Source organism: Emydura macquarii, unplaced genomic scaffold (assembly GCF_026122565.2).
Source record: "Emydura macquarii macquarii isolate MOO-44397 ecotype Brisbane River unplaced genomic scaffold, CSIRO-AGI_Emac_v2 contig_1253, whole genome shotgun sequence".
Lineage (NCBI taxonomy): Eukaryota > Metazoa > Chordata > Testudines > Chelidae > Emydura > Emydura macquarii.
In genome coordinates, this window is record NW_027131390.1 from 57558787 (window position 1) to 57575077 (window position 16291).

General features: G+C 43.5%; 1 protein-coding gene across 1 annotated transcript in view; it reads right to left on the minus strand.

Annotated features, from left to right (window-relative positions):
• The window catches only part of LOC137154103 (aldehyde oxidase 2-like), a 72596-nt gene extending 59581 nt beyond the window's left edge, over positions 1-13015 (minus strand). The window contains exons 1-7 of the mRNA XM_067549830.1: positions 12953-13015; positions 10523-10580; positions 6073-6169; positions 4959-5067; positions 3593-3719; positions 2182-2243; positions 52-141 (exon numbers count right to left, since the gene is read on the minus strand). Coding sequence (XP_067405931.1) covers positions 52-141; positions 2182-2243; positions 3593-3719; positions 4959-5067; positions 6073-6169; positions 10523-10580; positions 12953-13006 — 597 coding nt within the window. The 5' untranslated portion in view covers positions 13007-13015. The remainder of the gene's footprint in view (positions 1-51; positions 142-2181; positions 2244-3592; positions 3720-4958; positions 5068-6072; positions 6170-10522; positions 10581-12952) is intronic.
• Positions 13016-16291: the final 3276 nt, after the last annotated feature.

The window sequence follows — 16291 nt, forward strand, 5'->3', positions numbered from 1 at the left end:
CAAAAACCTTTACTATGCAACACAACGTAATTAAAAAAGACCATAACTCACCTGATTTCCCTGGTCGGAAGATGAGCACACATCATCTTCTTTGTCTAGGCAGCATTGCCCTGTTCCTCTCAGTTGACAACATGCTGGTTCCTAAAGAAATAATACCTTGTTCTGAAATACTCTAGATACAACTTCAGTGAAATGTGATTTCTTTTTAAATATATATATATATTTCTACCTGCATTGAAGTGGATTTGCCCAGTCACTTGAAACTGGTTCAGGTGCCTCCCATGAGACAGGGATGACTATTCTTGCTGTGTCCCCTTTGAAGCACTGCAGGCATTAGTTTCTTTTTTGGGGGCCCAGTCCAGCTCCCCTTGAAGTCAATGGAAAAACTATTGCTGACTTCAGTGGAGGCTGGATCAGGCCCCTGAAGCAGAGCAGAAGCTGGTGCGAAGGATTATTGAGTGCACTGGAGGAGGACGGGTTGGAAGTGGCTGAAATTGTTGTCACGCTACAAGAAAGTTGGACTGATTCCTAGTTTATCCTTTTTATTTGTGTTTATAGCTCTAATTGGACCAAATCCCATGGCCTGTGGAAAGGCCATGGACTGCCCTGAAGGTAATGGAAGGGACACAGCTCTGTGACTTGGATATGGTCTCCCAGCCAGGAAGAGGCCATTCAGTAGTTTTCTGTGTCAGCATGTATGCCAATGTACAGCTGAGTTCTCAAGGAGGGATGAGCCCAGGATGGGGCGGAGATATGGCCAGTGTATCTGTGACTATGTGGAGAATCTGTGACAATACAGATCTGCAAAGTCACCTGTGGCAGAGCAGAAAATCAAAATATTGTTCAGTTGATTTCCCCTTTTTGTAACCCAGATATAATAACTCCTTGCAACTCAGTGTCAGCACTGCTGGCCTGGTGATCTCTAGCTTTTCGTAACAGATGAGAAACATGGCATGTTTCAATCAGTGAAGAGTAAATGTAAGACACTGACTCAACAGCAAGTCTGGATAATTATATTTTTAGTGGCTATGATATAACACATACAACACACACAGATTGTCTATATCCTAATGGTCTATACTTGCACTGAATAATAATCACAGTTTCAACACACTGGGGCTTGGTCTACACTTACCTCCGCAATTCAGCAGCAGTTGATGGGAGTTACGCAAAGAACTTGCGTAACACCCATCAACTGCTGTGCTTCTTTGCTGCGCGCCGTCTTCACTGCACTGTGCCGACGGAAACTGCGTTCCTGTCAACGCAGCGCTATGCAACTTGTGGGGGTGGATTAATAACGTCGACTTCTGGATCGACTGAACGGGTCTTCACTTACCGCTCAGTCGATCCAGATAAGTCGATCTGACGGTGGCGATTTTGCCGCCGTCAGTGTAGACATAGCCTCAGTCACTGTTTTTCTGTGAGACAAGGTGGGAGAGGTAGTATCTTTTATTGGCCCAATGTCTGTTGGTGAGAGAGAGACAAGTTTTTCTGTGCTCACATAAGACTGGGGCTGGGAGACACTACTTCATAGGCAAGGCAATGTCTAAACAGTTTGGGTCACAATTCTGCAAAGACTTAAGTACAGACTTAACTTAAAGTGAAACTCAAACTTAAGACTTGGCATGATCAGGCCCTTATTTATGACTAGAATGAGGGTAGCAGAGACTGTCAAGGCACATCATAACCTTCATGATCTACATCTTTAGAAGAGACCATTTATTTTGGGTGCGTCGAGGCCTGAATTTTTGAGGTCCTGAGCATCTAAAACTCAAGTCAGTGGGAGCTACAAGTGCTTAGCACCGCTTACAAAGGGACCCTTAGAGTCTCCTAAGGTGCCACATTTCCAAAAGAGCAGAGAGCTAGAGTTTCAAGGGCTCGGCACATATAATTGGGGCCAGATTTTCAAATAAGCTCAGCTTTCATTTAGGCACCTAAATAAGGGCCAGGTTTTCCAAAGTGCTCAGCACCCAGCTGCTTTGTGACTCTAATGGCCAGATTTCCAAAAGAGCTGAGCACCAAATGTGGACTCAGTTTTTTTACAAATCTGGCCCATTCTCTTTGCATCTAAATGGGAGCAGAGTTCTTCTGAAAATCTGGCCTTAGTTGGGCTTCCAGAAATTGAGCATTCAAAATTAGTGGGCACTTTTGAAAATATTGATCTGTTTGTCTTCTACCTACACCAGCGAAAGACTTGTAAGTGTCTATTATCGGTCTGTATCCAGTGCAACGGCACAAATTACCTGAAATGTAAATAAAATAATTAATCAAAAGGAACAGTAAAAGAATAATTATTAATATCAGTACCATTAGAAATGACCATGAAGCAAACCCTCATATCTGAACACATCTACACTCGGGGAAATTTGGATCCAAATCCAGACCTGGCTCCTGATTCTCAAATGGGCTGAACCAGAAGCACAGAAGAGTAAAATGCTTCTGAACACTGGGATGTTCTGTTTGAAAGCCAAATCTAAGAATTGTGGCTCAGGCCCATCTCTAATAATGGTGATTTATTTTGTGTAATTTATGTCACCGTAAAAATTATGTAAATTATTCAAGAATATATACTACAGCTACTACTACTAATGTCTCTGGATATTCTTCAATGAAATCCAAACAAACTCTATCTCAGACTTCTATCCTGACATCCATCACTGTAGTCTGAGCTTCCTCCATGTAAAATCAATAGCAATAGAGAAATCCCATGGGACTTCATTGAGCCTCTGACTCTTCTCCTTTTACAGGGTCACAAATCTGCTTGGGATAGGTGTTTTTTGCAGCTGGTTTGCTGGTTGATGTTTGGGATTAAAAAGGGTGCTTTAATTATGAGTGTCACTTATGGTGCAAAGGCTTTCTCAATGAGGAAATAAACTCAGTATTTTTGTAAGTTAAATCTGGTCATGTCAGCCTGAGCTATTTTTCTGCATGATAAGTCCCTACAGAAATCCATACCTGGGAGAAATCAGGGATTTCATATTGCTGGCAGGCAGTCCATTCACATTGCAAGTGAAGGACCTGATCCTCCACTACACTCATGTCAATCAGGGTCACTCAATGGTGTTACACTGGTGTAGAACTGGCGCAAGGTCCGAGTCAGTCCAATTGGGGTGGGATTTTCCAAAGTGCTCAGCATTGACCTAACTCTGCTCCCAATGAAATCAATACGCTTTTGAAAAAATTTTAAATAGAGTCATAGAGTTTAAGGCCAGAAGGGACCACCAGATCATCTAGTCTGACCTCTGGCATATCACAGGCCACCAAACCCCACCCTGTCAACTCAGTGCACAACCTAATAACCTGGATTAGGCTAAAGTATTACAGCCCTCGAGAGACTAAACTTTTGTGTACCACATGCAGATAACAGGAGGGGCCAAGGTGTACCAGTGCCTGAGGCCCCTGTCATGGTACAGAATTGATTTAGTGAGATATAACCAGATATAGCGTTTAGGAATCCCACAGACTTTCTAAAATATTATCCTCTGTCTTTGCATCACACCATGCCTTGCATCTTGTATGGCATGTAAAAAACACCCACACTTGGCTTCTTATTTTACCTCCTAAAGTTTACTACTTGTAAAAGTAAACCTACCATCCAGAGCTGCAGTTATCTGCTCCATGGAGGGTTCAGGATGGTTTCTCAGCAAAGCATACATGGACATCACCATTCCAGGGGTGCAGAAGCCACACTGAGAGCCATGGCATTTGGCCAGCCTTTCCTGGAACAGAACAGGCCCTGTTTTCAAAATATTGCTTCACTGATTTGCCTTACAGCTACCTACAGATGCATCTTGCTTACAGGGCTAAAGTTAGGAGCTGCAGCATTTGAAATGTCACAGCATTACCATTAATATGTAAGAGACTGAGTGCAGTCATCTTCTTGAAAAAGAAAGGGCCACTATTGAATCTCATTTATCCACAGGCACCCCACAAATGTCAATGTGGTTTCCTGATGTAAGAGACAGCAGAATAATGGAGAAGACCTGTCAGCACTTAGTGTAAGTTTCTACAAGTATGAAGGACAGAGCGCAGAATACCTAACAAATCAGGGTTTTGGAAGGAGTGAGGAGCACCTAGGGACCATTCCCATAATTTAGGCACTAAGGAAACAAGATTATGAATGAGATAGAGATGTGATTTAAAAAGGTTTTAAAACCTACTTGGGTCAGATTGTGTCTTTAAGGCACAGGCCTGAGTTGGGGGAGGTGGAGTTGCACTAACTCAGGGGAGTGCCCCAAAATACAGACAGTGTGCATGGTCCACTGTCTAATCTAATCCCTATCTTCCTAGTTCTGATAGGGAATCATCCCTTAGGAGCATGCAGCTGTCCCAATCTGCCAGCTGGTGCAGAGAAAGGAGGAGGGCGATGCTCTCTGTCTTTCCCGAGCCCCTTCTGGAGAGTTAGTTTCCAACATGGAGCTAGCAGGGAGCAGTCCATGTGCTGTGGAGACTGCAATTGCACTTGAGCCCTACATGGGAGCACAACAGCAGGAGCTCCTGATTTACTCCAGGCTTCCTCCCATGTAGCCACACATGGGCCAGTGACAATCTGGCTTTTTACATAGTACTATTCTTATTATTATAATCAGCAGCATCTGCTCATTGTGGACAACCCTTGCTAGCATTGGCATATCATTTTGCAGCTCCAGGTTTATTCTTTCCACTGCAGGGGTCTTCTCAGAACAGATTCTCATCTTCTGAGATATCTCCAGTGCTAGAGTAGAAGCTAGTAATGGGACCACCTCCCCAGGTCAGAATTTGGTTCGGAGAATCAGCTGAGAGTTCATCTCTAAGATGGGACCAGGAGACACCAGGACCCATAGTCTGTTTCCTTAGAGCCACTGTCTAGTGCAAAGAATCAATACATTTCATCACAAGGCCAAAACCTCATGGCAGATATGGCCAGAGTATAGGAAAGGAAAAATCCCAAAATCTTGCACTATGAAGCATGTTCTCACCTGAATTGGATGAACCCTCGTTTTTGTACTTCCAACACCTTCCACAGTGGTGACAGCAGTGCCATGCAGCGAGCATATGGGTAATAGACAGGAGTTAGCAGGATAATGCCTTGGGAACGTAAAGGAGAATCACGGCATTTAAAATAACATAGCACTGCTATGTGGTGCAGGGCCAATAGGAATGAAACACAAATGGAGATTACACTCAGTCTAGTGTAGAAATGCAGGAGTTGGACAGCATGGTGATGGTCTCCACTCTTACCTTAATATTGCATGTAATTCAGTACATACATAGCAGCACTTTCAACATACACTAGCTTTATACAGCTGCCTAAACAAGGAAACAGAGGGCTCACTTGTAAGGACTTTTTATTAACTAACTTGTAATACAATTTATACTACAAAAACCCAAGAGCCATACTCTGACCTGATACTGGTAGGTGCAACTTTACTAAAGGAGCAGAGGTCCCAGGGATGGGGAGAGGCAAAAAGTACAACCCACTACAAAGCCTGCTATGGCCTATACCATGCAGATCTAATTTAATGTGTTCATTACTTTATACATCACTGAAATCAGTGAGTGCTGAATAAGAACTATGTGAAAATTGACTAAATCTTATATAGGGTGACAAATCCTAGTCTAATCCAAGCAAGGACACAGGAATCCCAACTTTCCAGTAGCTGCTATAAGGGATGCGGTAATTGCATAAGATAAAGATCCCAGTCAAGGAAATAGCTGGTTTCCACTGTCCAAATGAATAAGTGTTTCTTGAGCAGGAGGGTTTCAAGTTTCTTGAGTGAGATTTAAAGTCACATCACTTGTAATTGTGGGACCATTGCTGTTGTGTGGATCTGTTTTCCATAAAGATAAAACATGCTAAAGGTGAAGCAAAAAGATTTCAAGTATCTGCCATGACCCAAGAATATAAATCTAAACTAGTAGAAAAAACAAATAAACAACCATCCTCCCAATCAACAATGGTTTTCTATGAACGACAAGTTATAGCTTCCAACAGTGAGATTTTCAAAATGCTTCTGTGGGTCTAAAACCCACTGAAAATCACTCACTGAGGCACTTGAGAAAATTCCACCCCAATTCTTATTTTAAGGATACATTATCTTCTTGGAAATTGGTTCATATGTGGAGATCATCACAGTACAGGCTCCACAGCCACCTATTCCACAACCGTATTTCGTTCCTGAGAGACGAACTGTAAATGCAGCAGTTAAGGAAGAAAGTTGTTGGTTCTCAATGTTGTTGCTATGGTGCTGTTGTTTTTTCCAAAGTCCCTCTAATTTTACTGGAACATGCAAAGAGGGAGGAAAATTCCATCTGTTTCATTCACTGACCAGCCAGTTTAAGAGACTAGAGATCAAGTGAGTGGCAGCTGGAAAGCGAGCTATAAATTCTAACAAGCAGAATATTGCAGCAACCAGCTTGGCCACAACCACCTATAATTTATCACATCTGAATCACCAGTGATCTCCGGTCCATAATTCCCTTGTATCATCCTAGATTCTCCACTGCCTGAGAGCAATGCCACAACACACATTAGTTTTTACTGTGTTGTTTTTGCTGAGGCTATGATGGGTAAAAGTGTGCCAAGAGGATGTTTAAGTTAGCCAAAACTTCCCAAACCTCAAAAATGGTTTGGGTTCAAGAGATGGATGAAGGTTAGAAGGGAATTGCAGAAATAGGAAAGACTCATTCACTCACCCAATACAAAGCTGCTCTCTGTGGCGTATGGTGTATGACTTCATTTAGTATAATTTGATGACACCCCCACTCTCCCTCCCCCCCAAAAGAGGTGTTTCTACCACTTCCCTGAGGCGGCTCAGACTGTTTCATCGCTTAATCGATCTCACAGTCATGATGTTGTTCTTAGTACTCAACCTACATTTTTCCTTCCTTAATTTCATTCCATTGCTTGTAGTTCAAGATCCTTGTACCACCAGTAATTCCTGACCACCTTTGGCACACACACACACACCTGTTGTAAAAGAACGGTGTTAGGATTGCAAAGTCAAACACTCAGAAGTTAGGAAATTCCAGAATTAAGGTTGCCTGCAGCCACAGCATTGTCTGCCACATCCAGTCCCTCTCCCAGCCCTGTCTCCCCGACCCATCTCCCTGTCCCAGTTCCATTTTCCTCACTTAGTCAGTCCCATTCTCCACTTTTTAGGCTTCCCATCCCAGTCTCCTTGCCTAGCCAGCCCAAGCCTCCCACTCCAGGCTCCTCATCCAATCCCTCTCTCCCCGCCAACCTGGCCTCCAGTCTCTCCCCGACCCCAGCCATGTTCCTTGTGCCCAGTGGCTCCTAGTCCTAATCTCCCTCCCTGATCTCCACATCCAATCTCAGTCTCCCTTGTCAATGGCTCCTTGTCCCAGTCTCTTTGCCCTGCCAGTCCCAGATCCCTATCCTAGGGCACCCCAATTCCCCATTTGATTTCAGTGTTGCCCCTCCAGCCAATTGGCTCCAGTCTCCTGCACCTGTTTCCCTCACTGGCTCCCAGTCCCAGTCTCTTTGCCCAGCCAGTTGCAGTCCCAGTCCGAGTTCCCTGACCCAGTCACAGTGTCCTTTTCTAATCATTGCCACTCTCCCTGTGACCCTAACTCCCAGTCCCAGTTTCCCTCTCCCCTCGTCCACCCTTCAGTCCCAGTTTACATCCGTCCCCTCCCTCAGGCTTCTTGTCCCAATCTACTCCTCCTACAGGGCTGACACTTGTGCATTCAAATCAAGCAGTTTTCTTCCTCCATGCCAAGGGGGACAGGGAGGCCATTGAGTGAACAGGAGAGATGGGTTCCTTACTCTCATCCAAGTGCCCACATGTTGACCCAGCACAGCCGACAGCAGCCTAAGCTGCAGTTATAGGAAAAGTCCTACTGAGCTCCAGGCTGAAGCATGCTCAGTGTGGATGCAATGTTTGGGGAATTTAAATGCTAAAATCTAAAAAGTCTCTATTGAGCATGTGCAAGTTGCAAATTTTCAAATGCTTATATATTAGCCAAATTTGGGTGGATTTTTACAAGAGGGCAAAAGACACATCTCTGATGCAAAGGCCATATCCTGCCCAAATTTCAAGTTCTTGCTCCAAAGCAAGGGGCACTAGAACTTCTCGAAGAAAAGGTTGATTTGATTTTTTAACGTGGACAAAACAACGTATTATTCTCTAGATCCATTCTCAGAAATGGCTGAACCATTTTGGCTTACATTTACATAAAGTTCTGCCTGAGGCAGACTCCTGGCATGGAAAATTTCAGCCCAAATGGTTAAATTTTGGCAAAGTTACAAGCAACTAAAAATTGGATTTCATGATGGGAAGTGGTGGGCAAACTTAATAATAAGTGGCGCTAACCAGCCCAGCCTAGATTCTTGCACATGGTTATCCTGTTGTTGCTTGGAAAAGTTATATTTATTTTCCCTCTTTAACATCTCTTAAATCAAACCCATCAGGCCCCTACATGTTTTTGTTTTTGTTTCCTTCCTAAATTGTATCTTTCTGCCATTACAACACTCAGCTCTGAACCCATTATTCTAGGAACAGTCACCAGAGCTCTGTACAGAGGCCCCCTCCCCACTTTGTTCCTTGATACAAGGTCTCCATATCTGCAGTCTCAAATTTCACTGACCACCTTCTTCTGGTGCCATACCACTCTGCAAAATCTTATGTAATTGGCTGTCTCCTCCCTTCCTAGCTCTCTTTCAGAGTTACTGATGACCACTTTTCTGTCTTCCATTGTGTGTGTGTGTTTTGGATTAATTTGGCTCTGATGCATTACACTGCATCTTTCATCTGCATTTGTCAACTTTCTAGATACCTTGAAGCTCAGGTTCATTCTCATCCACGTCTGTATTCCCATTTGTAACTAGCACGTGATCAATAATCAAAGAATGTAGGCTGTACTTCCAGAGGGACTATTCTGGGAAGCACTCACAAAGATTTGGAAGTGGTGATGGATAATCAGCTGAACATGAGCTCTCAGTGTGACACTGGGGCCAAAGGGGCTAATGCATGAATAGGTGACTCTTGAGTAGGAGCAGAGAGCTTATTTCACCTTTTGGTATTTGGCAATGGAGCAACCACTGCTGGAACACTGTGTCCAGTTCTGGATGCCCACAATTCAAGAAGGATGTCGATAACTTGAAGAGGGTTTAGAAAAGAGCCACAAGAATGATAAAGGACTAGAAAACATGTCTTACAATGATAGACTCAAGTTCCTACATAGGGGAAAAATATTTGATAATGGGCTCTTCTGTTCTGCCGAGAAAATTATAACATGATGTAATGGCTAGAAGTTGAAGCTAGACAAATTGAGACTGGAAATAAGGTGGACATTTTTAACAGTGAGGGTAATTAACCACGGGAACAGTTTACCAAGGGTCATGATGGAGTCTCCATCACTGGCAATTTTTGAATTAAGACTGGATGTTTTTCTGAAAGATATGATCTAAGAACATTTTGGGGACATCTTATGGCCTGTGTTATATTGGAGGTCAGACTACAATGATCAAGTGGTTTCTTTTTGCCTTCAAATCTATGAACGTCTCACTGTTCAAGAGGTGGTTACCATTCCAGTATCAACTGTGAACAATGTCACATACATAAATGTACCTCATGCAAAGCCGTTCAGCAATTGCCACTCCTTGTTATGCATGTTAGTGCAGGACAAGCTGCTAACAAGAAAAAAAAGAAAGGGCAAGGCAGAAAGCATTCTATGGAGAGACAGACTTTATCTTTACTGAGACTGAATGGAAGGAGGACTTTATCTGGCTGCAATTCGAAGTATATAAAATATATTAGTACCGAAATTGTAAATGCCAGTGGAAAGATCAAAAGTGATCACCTAGTGCCCTTTGTCAGATGCTGTTTGCTCCCACCACTGCAGGTCATATAGTTATTTCTCAGTAGCCACATTCACAAAGTGTCCTTCCCTGCTGTAAAACTTGGACAGGCCTTGCCTTTCACTCTTGTCTTTCTACCATCTGCAGTTTAAGGCTCTGCTCTGCAAAGTTATAAGCACCTGCTTAATTTTACGCAGTGTGGGGCAGATAAAGAGCTGGTGTAAATTGCCAGAGCTCCATTGATTTCAGTGGAGGGTCTGGCTCTCTGAGTAGTCCCACTGACATAAAGATAAGCACATGTGTAAATCTTGGCAGGATCAGGGCCTAAATTAATTGCTTGACATCGGATAGCTCCATATTACTTTTCTTAAGTATTATATCATTACTAATTAATAACATGTTGACAAGATTTTTACAGGTTCTTAGAGCTGTAATGAAGTGTTTTGATTGTGTTTGCTAATGACCACATTAAGTTCTATGGAAATACTTTTACGTACTAAGAAGAGACCTTCTCCACATATAATTAGCACAAATATTACCCATGTAGCACATTGCTCTGTCAGGAACAAATGCAAGATGACTTGACTATTTTCCACATTGCTTTCTGGCTGCCTTGATTATCAACACTTCCCCTTACAGTTCCTGCTGCACCCTCTTTATCTCCCATTATAGTCTAAGGTAGGATTATACCATTCAAAGACAAAACCTCCAAAAGGATACGTTCCTTTCTCAGGTAAGACAACAGCAATTCTTCAGGGTCTGCATTACTCTGTATTATCTGCAGTAGGAAGTGAAATAAGATATTATGCTTTATTAAAATGTGATGCAATTTTCCAGTTGGGATTACCTGGGCTTTCTGAAATGCTTTGATTGGGTATTAATACAGTGTATTTGTGTTATGGCATGTACCTTTCATTTGATCATAATCTGTAGACACGTGAAAGTATTTGACAATAGCAAACTCAATCTTGTATTTAGAGCTAAAGACGTGATAAAGACAACAATGTTCCCAGGAGCACTGGACGGTTCACAGTTAGGAGAGGGTGAGCAGTAATAGAGGCTTGTGAAAGGGCATGTGAAGACAAGAACCATTGAGCCTGATTCTTCAATTACTTACACCAGTGTAAATCAAGAGTAGCTCTATTTCAGTCAAAGGAGGTATAATGGGTGTAAAGAAATTGGAGTGAGAACAGTATCAGGGCTCTTATTTTCAAAGCCATGGACTTGTGCAGGTGAAGGGTGTGAAGGACACAATTTGGGGCTCTTTGCTTTCCTCAGTCCATAGAGGTACTGTAATGAGGCCAAGCACAGCCCCTTCCTCCTCAGAGACCCTGCAGCAGGAAGATGGAAGAAATTCTCAATACATGGAGAGCAGGGGGTTTTAAACCAACATGTTTTAAGTTTAACAAAGTTCACTGTAGATTTTCAGGGGCTCCATTAGCAGAGCAACAGGTCTGTGTGAAGGGTGGGACCATTGCAAGGACATGCCCGGTCATGCTGGAAATAAGGCAAATGAGGACTAAGTATGGAATTATGGATGGTGGAAGACAGCACAGGACCTCACCAGAATGAGTAGCTTGTCCTGGGGCATTCAAAGGCATGACAATAAAACCTTAACTTTACCATGGTATGGAGCAGCCTGTATTTCAGAGGGGAAGGGTTTCTTGGGCTTTCAGCTTTTAATCACCAAGCCCAGGCAGAATACTTACCCTTTTTCTGAAGGAGAAATAAGATTAGATACAAAGGATATAGCTACACTGCACACTAAGGCCAGGCTCTGACTCATGTTTGAGCTCAATACCCCCTTCCGCCCATGCACAAATCAGTCTAACGAGGGTCAGCAAGGACTTAGGAGACAGCTGCTACGACTTTGCTGAGGGGGTGGGGTGAGTCAGAGCCCAAGTCCTAGTTTTGCTAGAGTCACAAGTCAAGCCACAGATGTGAGTCAGAAGGTCTCTGTAGTGCAGTATGGACATATTGGCATGGCTGAAAGACCCAGATTCAGCAATTGTAAGTCCAGGTTTACAATGAAGTGTGGATGTTCAAGCATCAAGTCCACCCAGCCCCACAAACCTGGGCTTACAATGCAGCACAGACATACCAAAAAGGGCAAATTTTGCTATTGAACCAGCATAAATCAGGATAGTTATTGGGTAAGACACCACATAGCTTTCCTGAAGTATACTGTTACAACCATATAGAATACAGATAGCAGATAAAAACATAGCAGACACATTTACATTTTTTTGCCTGAAACGGGGAGAAATAAGGATGCCTTCATAAAATCACTCTGGACAAACAGTTCTCAAACAAAACAAAGACAACATTTCTGAGAAAGAATAAAGTTTTTCCAGTTCAGCCCAGCATATATTTGTAGATGGAGGTATTTATAAAAAGAAACGTTTAATGACATAACTTGGGGGGAAAAAAGAAAATGTGAAAAAACAAATGCCTTTGGAAATGAAGTATTAGGTTTCACTTGGCACTTACATTTGAGTATGGAGGTGAGTAAAACATCTATTTCATTTGATTGCATTTTTAAAAAAAAATTATAGTAATAACAGAGCTATTGCTAGTTTCTCCAACTGCAGCAAGTTACTGATCTTGTTAGCTTGAGGTTTTAGTAAATTGCTATATCAATTATAACAAGTCAGTTAAATGAAGGATATTAAGGTCACTGGATATTAAAGCTATTAAATGAAGGATATTAATAAGGCTATATAAATATTTTCAATACATAAAGATAAATAGAAAATATTTCCCCAAGTGAGTCTCTTTGTATTACCAATTGCCGTAGAGTTGAGGTTTTCAGATCCACCTAGATTTCACACTCAACGGTCATTCATTTTAAAGGGAAATTGAGCATGCAAATTCCTTAGTCCAGAAACAAAACAACAAAGTGGTCTACTGCCCCAGTTTATGGCTACTGACTTTTACCAGAGGGTAAAGACAGCAGCAGAGATGAAGAACTTTGTAAGAACTGAAATGCTATAGGAAGATCCCAGGTAACAAGGGATGTTCAAATGTAATACATTTACTCTGCCTTTCCCCACAAATGAGCTGTGCTCCTTTGCTGCCTCAGTCTCCTTGATGTATATCCAGAAACATTAAGGCACCTCCCTCCAAAAAAACCACCACCAAAAATCTTACCTTTCTGCCATTCACAAAAAATACGAGTGCATCTGACTGTGTGGAGCAAGCCATTATGTGGCATAAAAGCACAGCTTGAAAGTTAAAGAAGATGTTAACCACCAGCAAGAAATCAATGGAAACAAGTATAATTTCAACACCCAACTGAACTTTGTTCTGTGCTCCACAGACATAAAAGCATTAAATTGGAGGTGGGGAGGAGCCAGGGTGGAGTGTATTGCTTCTCAGATCTGTAGGCTACAATGAACCAATTGGGTCCTTTTTCCCATCTTATCTGTCATGTACTGAGGTGATTTAGGAAGAATTTGAACTTTGAAGACCTGTTCTTTCAGAAACAGTGCACACATTGTCTTCCCTGAGTGAGCCATGCTGTAAGATGAAAAGCCACAAGTCCTTGTCCTTCCTAGATAGTCCCAGGAGTTTTGCAAATGGGAAGCACTAAACTGGGCATCAATATGTCTAGAAGCAGATACTGGGGCAAACATCTCTCTCAGATGGTTGATCTGGATTTAAATTGATGTAACTTATCTCATATTTTGATCTACCCAAGATATAAGACCACAGTTTGCAAAGCAGATATCTGAGCCCTGCCTTGTTGCACTGCAGCTGATGCACAAAGTTAATTACTTATTTAAAAAGTTATTCCAAGGGGATTTACATTTGATTTTCAAAAGAAGTGAATACTCCATTTTTGTATGTCACATTGATTAAAATACAACACAGGTGTGTCCATCTTATTTACCTTTTAAGTGTGCCAACCAGGCTTGCCAGGGGCTAAGCTGACTCAAGATCTCTCATCACTTTCCCCATATTTGGGAAGGAAAATACTTCTAGGCATTCACATTTGGTTCCCTAAATAAATACAAATGTTAGCATCTGGGCACAACTGTAGTATCTGTGACGTGTGTATGTGGTGTGTGTGCACAAGAGAAAGTGCTAAACAGCAACTTTCTCAGTGAGCCCTTTATTACCAGGCTCCTTTCCGGTCTGGAGTTCATGGCTATTGGTTTATTTAGTGTGTTGGTCATCATCTTTAAAAGTTCTGGACATTCAAATTAGATGGCTCCTGGTTGCTGTTTGTTCCTGGGGATAAGTACTTCAGAGGGTCAGCAGGGCTGCCCCAGTTGAAGGTCCCACCTCTGAAAATCACTCCTCTTGATGATCTGCCAGATCCCAAGTCTAACAAACTTCAGTGCATGTCGCAAAGGGTTTACATTTGATCTGATTTTTATTTCTGTTTTTATTTCCTGACATAAGATGGCAGGTCTACGTGGTAGCAATCTCCACTGTGCATGGTGATGTGTGATGCACGGCTATTTAACTTGGGAAATAAGCATTTAGCTCCCATGGCTAGAGAAGCTATACAACATCTGCTAATCGACAGCTCTGGAATCTGAAGCCTACAGCCCATACAGGACAGTGCACACTCAGAACACTAGCAAGAGCATCACTTAGGGCCCTGTTCAGTGGGAGCTAGAATGGGTCATTAATGACGATTGTTTTTTGGGATGGGGACACCTATCTGCACAGGCCTCACATCTGCCAGGATACTCTGGGCCACAGCATAAAAGACAGTGACCTTTCCTTGTAGCTGTTGTTCTTTGAGATGTGTTGCTCATGTCTATTCCATTGTAGGTGTGTGCACACCTTCGTGCATAGTTACTGAAACTTTTTTTCCTTTAGCAGTACCCATAGGGCTGGCTCCAGCGCCCCCTGGAGCCCCGCGCACATGCCGCAGTATATGAGGCACTGCTGGCCCTATGCCCCCTCAGTTCCTTCTTTTCTCCAACTCCAGCAGCAGGGATGGGGGATGAGTCATGGAATGGACATGAGCAACACATCTCATAGAACAACAGTTACAAGGTAAGTAACCGTCTTTTCTTCTTCGAGTGCTTGCTCATGTCCATTCCATTGTAGGTGACTCACAAGCAATACCTTGGAGGTGGGCCGGAGTTACGGATGACTGACTGCAGCACCGCTCTGCTGAAGCTCACATCATCCCATGCCTGCTGGACAATGGTGTAGTGGGATGTGAAGGTGTGTACAGACGATCAGGTGGCAGCCCTGCAGATGTCTTGCACAGGCACTCGTGCTAGGAAGGCTGTAGATGAAGCTTGAGCTCTGGTTGAGTGGGCTGTAATTATCCCTGGAAGCGGCACCTTCGCTTGCTCATAGCAGAATTTGATGCAGGAAGTTATCCGGGATGAGATGCACTGGGTGGAAACAGGTAAGCCCTTTATCTGATCAGCCACCATGACAAAGAATTGTGTAGATCTCTGGAACAATCTCGTGCGCTCGATATAGAATGCTAGCACCCGCCTAACATCTAGCGTATGCCACCTTCTCTCCTCCTCCAAACCGAACATGGAAAAAAAAACAAGGTTACTTACCAGTAACTGTTGTTCTTCGAGATGTGTTGCTCATATCCATTCCATGTAGGTGAGTGCGCGCCCCGTGCACGAGCCTGCAGAAAACTTTTCTGCCCTAGCAACCCAGCGGTCGGTCTCGGCGCCCCCTGGAGTGGCGTGCGTATAGCGCGGTATATAGGGCGCCACCGACTGCGCGGGTCCCCAGTCCCTTCTTTCTGCCGACTCCGACAGCGGGGACGGAGGGTGGGTTTGGAATGGATATGAGCAACACATCTCGAAGAACAACAGTTACTGGTAAGTAACCTTGTTTTCTCTCTTCGAGAGTTGCTCATATGCATTCCATGTAGGTGATTATATAGCCATACCTTTGGTGGTGGGAAGGAGTCAGTGGCGCGAAGCCCTTCTCAGTATGGCTCTGCCAACTGCTGCGTCTTCTCTTGCTTGTTGTACTATGGCATAATGGGAGGTGAAGGTATGGACCGATGACCAGGTTGCAGCTCTGCAGATATCCTGTAGGGGCACTCGTTCCAGAAAAGCCGCCGAGGTGGCTTGGGCTCTTGTTGAGTGCGCTTTAATCGGTCCCGGGAGTGGTACCTTCGCCATCTCATAGCAGGTGCGGATGCAGGTGGTGATCCAGGAGGAGATGCACTGGGTGGAGACAGGTGAGCCTTTCATGCGGTCCGCCACTGCGACGAAGAGCTGCGTGGACTTCCGGAACGGCCTGGTCCGGTCTATGTAGAAAGCTAAGGCTCGCCTGATGTCCAGTGAGTGCCATCTCCGCTCCTCCTCCGATCCGTGTGGTTTGGGAAAGAACACGGGGAGAAAGATATCCTGGTTATAATGAAACTGGGACACCACCTTAGGCAAGAAGGCCGGGTGAGGTCTCAGTCGCACTTTATCTTTATAAAACACCGTGTAAGGAGGGTCTGAGGTTAGGGCTCTTAGCTCGGAGACCCTCCTAGCCGATGTA